Below are 4,067 nucleotides of genomic sequence, written 5' to 3'. Positions count from 1 at the left end.
CGCCCAATCGATTTATTTCCCAGACACCGGTTACATATCAAAAATACATTTTTAACAATCCTCCATTACATCGTACCAAAAAAAACAAAGTCAAGTCATAGACAACATAGATCGTTTTACAGTCTACAGATAACATATCCACAGATTAAATAATAGAAAAGCACAGACTAAAAATAAAAGTAGTTATGAAATACAATCTTAATTATTTATCCTATTCCCACACGGTCATCCTGCAGAATCATCTGTCCCAGATGAGTCAACAGTCGTAGATGATCAATATGGTAAGTAGACAATGGTAAATCACCTTTATCTATTACATGTAGAAATCCTTCCTTCTTTCCTCTTTTATTTGAATTAAGTATACATTCCACGCAATTATCAATGTTTGTTTTAATCTTTTCTTTTAAATTCTCCATATAATAATTTCTATTTATTAATTCCTCAGTCTTAACACAACCAAAATGTCCGTTTTCATGATGTTTTCTTATAATTTCATTTTGCATTTTCTTAGGTACAACCATTAATTTATTTCCATCCTTAATCTTCCATAACATTCCATTCTCTAAAACATAGTCATCATAAGATTCCTTTTCTAATACTTTCTTTATTAGTTTTATTTGCAGATCATTATCTTGAGCTCTTCGCAGGCGTGCTGCGGTATCGGTAAGTACAATTATATTCTTTATAGGCTGTCGGCTGAGAGCATCTGCATGTTTCATCCTTGCTGCAGGCCGATGTTCAATCGTGTAGTCATATTCTTCAAGTAAGAGCGCCCAGCGAGCTACTCTCGGAGGTAAGTCTTTTTTCTGCAATGTCATAGTCAAGGCGGAGCAGTCTTTCTTTAGTAAATCAGTCAGAGGTTTTGCTATTAAAGAATAATCCTTTATAAACTTTCTAAAATAACCTGTTAGTCCGAGGAAACTTTGAAGTGACTTTATATTGTGAGGAGTCTGAAAATGTTCTACAGCGGCAATTTTCTCCACTGAAGGTTTAATTTCACCTTTTGTTTTTATTATTCCTTCATCAAGCCATTCTTTAATCTGTTTGTCAACAATGTTAAGCTCCAAAGGTGACAATCGTCGTGGATTCTGATAAACTGGTACATCATCGGTTAATAATATTTTAAGTTTTACATTTGATTCTTTAGTACATCTTTTGGGGTTATATTCTTTTATAATATTCTGTATTTTATTCTTATATTCTTTGTTTTCAATATTTGTGATATCTTCATTTTCATTCTCTAGCATTGTAAGGTGTAATATTCTTGTTGCAGTGATAGTTCCAGATTTAAAATTGATTTCTACTTCTTTCAGTACAGGATTTCCTAATATAATGTTGACAGGGATAGCGCCATCATCAACAACATAAAATAAAGTTTCAAAATAACAATCATCAATTTCAATTTTTGCTGTGAAAGATCCTTTTGTATAAATTTCCTTTTCAGCTATTCCAGTTAAAGTTTCTGTTGTTCCTGAACTATAAGATAACAATTTTTCACCTTGAATCTTCCTAAAATAAGACATAATTATTAAATTAGCATCGCTTCCGGTATCAATCAGGGCTTCTACATCAATATTATTTATTTTCAGCTTCTTGAAAGGTCTCACATCAATATTATTTTTAGTTGACATAATTTCCAAACTCTTTTTTATACTTTTAGAACATTCAGTTGATTTATGGCCAAACAAGTTGCATTTAAAACATTTAATGCCTTTAGTACAATTAGGCGACTCATGATTTAAATCTCCACAATTGAAACATCTCTTTACTCGTAGTGTTTTTTGAATTTTCATGCCAATGGACTTTGATACTGAATTACTTTGAATCTTATTAGGTGAATATGATTTTTTCTTAATTTCTGAATAAATGTCTAATTTCTTTCTGAATTCTTTAATGTTACAAGCGCCATATAAAATATTTTTGTTGGACTCACTGTCTTTAATACCGTCGATGACATATTCCATCAGGGCTTCATCTTCAACATTCCCAAGTACTGCAAGTTCCTTCATATGTAAAAAATATTGCTGATGAGTCTCGTTCATCTTCATCCGGCGAGTTGAAAGTCTCTTGTGAACAGTTGCACTGTTCAACTTCTTACCAAATTCCTCACGGAGCTCAGACTTAAGTGTATCCCACGTGGTGGTCCCACTTAGTGAACGTAAAAATAGCTTGGCGGTTCCCGCGAGAAGCCGCTTCGAAAATATGAGTTTTTCTATTTCGCCCCATTGCATTAAAGAGGAAATATCTTCAAAATCTTTTACGAATGTTTCGATGCCATAGGCATCATCACCCGAAAATGGCGTCATTGATTTCTCTAAGTCATTGAAGGAAATACGCGGCGATGGTTCACCACAATCATCATCTTTTACTCGTTTCGGCGGCATGTTGAATAATGTAAATAAAAAGTTTTATAGTCTTCAAGTCGTAATCGTATAATCATAAGCTTCTTTAAATCTTAGTCTTCGTTCGTAATTCGTAAATTCTTAATCAGGTTAAATCACCGGCATCATAGTCTTCGTCTGTTTTTTCTTTATTCCACCATCCCGTATCCCGGACGAGCCCCCAAATTATGTGGGGATGGTGTAAATGAAAAGCCAAATCCGCCCAATCGATTTATTTCCCAGACACCGGTTACATATCAAAAATACATTTTTAACAATCCTCCATTACATCGTACCAAAAAAAACAAAGTCAAGTCATAGACAACATAGATCGTTTTACAGTCTACAGATAACATATCCACAGATTAAATAATAGAAAAGCACAGACTAAAAATAAAAGTAGTTATGAAATACAATCTTAATTATTTATCCTATTCCCACATATATATTTTTTTTTATAGCATTGGAAGGCAAACGAGCAGACGCAATGGCCGATGTTGATGGCAAAGTGCGTCGCCCATAGACGTCCATAACATACGTTATGGGTGTTGCCTACCATAGAGGGAAAGGGGATGGGATAAAAACGGTCTTAAGGAGAAAGGTGGAGCTAACCGTGAATTAGGTAGCGGTGTGCTTTTGGCCTTTAAGAAACACATATGCTTTTTTCTTAAAATAACTCAAGTCGTAGTTCCTCGGAAAGACAGTCGATGGCAGATTATTCCAGATTTTACTAGTCCGTGGAAGAAAGCTACGGTTGAAACGCACCGTTGTGCTGCGCCAACCATCCAGGTGGTGAGGATGGTATAGGCTTTTATGGCGAGCTGTGCGATGGTGGAATTGAGCGGCTGGAATAAGCTCAAACAGCTCTTCAGATATATTCATAGGAATATCACCCATTTTTTATTATGTAAAATACGAATTATAAAAATTCTTCGAAAACTACCTAAAGCATTATATTTTCATAATTAATACTAATTCTGCTAACTAGGGTTATATATATTCTGAACGACAAATTAAAAACTAAACAAAAATTGCGTCCCTAATCCGTCGTAAATCAACTAATTCCTGGAAAATAGGATTCACTCGCTCCAATACATTTCCATAGCGCCTGAATTCATGCAACGCTAATTCATTCAATTAACCAAGCTTGCTATCTTGTGGTTAGCGCACCTAACAATCAACAGCATCTAATCAGAGGGATGCGGTTTTAATCCACAACTAGCAATTCTATTGGTAGCATGCTAATGTATACAGAAGACGCTAATATTATGCAAGTACATGTACCGCTTCCAAATAATAGTATTCAAATGTAACGGTGTAAGATTGAATATCTTACGGCTGGATTGTGTTTTGGCTGGAATGCTAATGCCGGTTGATATTGTATTGTATCATTTTCAAACGTTGGGACTGAAAATGTGAGATTGAATTTAAGATTAAAATTAACTAGTTAGTATAAATTAGATAAGTTAAAAATATATGTAATTTATTGGATATTAGTATATTTTGAATTATTTCTATATCCTGTTTTACATTCAATTAATTTAATGAATAAAAGATTATCCCGTTTTTCCAAGCATAATAACTAAAGTAAATTATTGTTACTAGGTACTAACTGAAGTTCTCAAGCATTCCAATCAATTTTCTTTGATCCTGGTCAATATTTCTTCATACTTGTACATAAAAGAA

The 4,067-nt window shown here is 33.8% G+C and overlaps 1 protein-coding gene across 1 annotated transcript; it reads right to left on the bottom strand.

The window, feature by feature from the left end:
- LOC123695218 lies at positions 1-2,384 on the bottom strand. The gene is made up of 2 exons (XM_045640991.1): positions 905-2,384; positions 1-835 (listed from the first exon to the last, which is right to left on the bottom strand). The coding sequence occupies exons 1-2, from the start codon at positions 2,382-2,384 to the stop codon at positions 207-209; spliced, it is 2,109 nt and encodes a 702-aa protein (XP_045496947.1). The 3' UTR covers positions 1-206.
- Between the last annotated feature and the right edge of the window lie 1,683 nt (positions 2,385-4,067).

This window comes from Colias croceus, chromosome 10 (assembly GCF_905220415.1).
Source record: "Colias croceus chromosome 10, ilColCroc2.1".
Classification (NCBI taxonomy): Eukaryota; Metazoa; Arthropoda; class Insecta; order Lepidoptera; family Pieridae; genus Colias; species Colias croceus.
This window is presented reverse-complemented; position numbering and strand designations above follow the sequence as displayed.

Excerpts from the sequence above, each read along its gene's own strand:
- LOC123695218 (XM_045640991.1), bottom strand. The coding sequence starts at position 2,384 with ATGCCGCCGAAACGAGTAAAAGATGATGATTGTGGTGAACCATCGCCG. Across the intron at positions 836-904 it reads AAGTTTCCTCGGACTAACAG|ACTGCTCCGCCTTGACTATG; the intron begins GTTATTTTAGAA and ends TACTAAAGAAAG.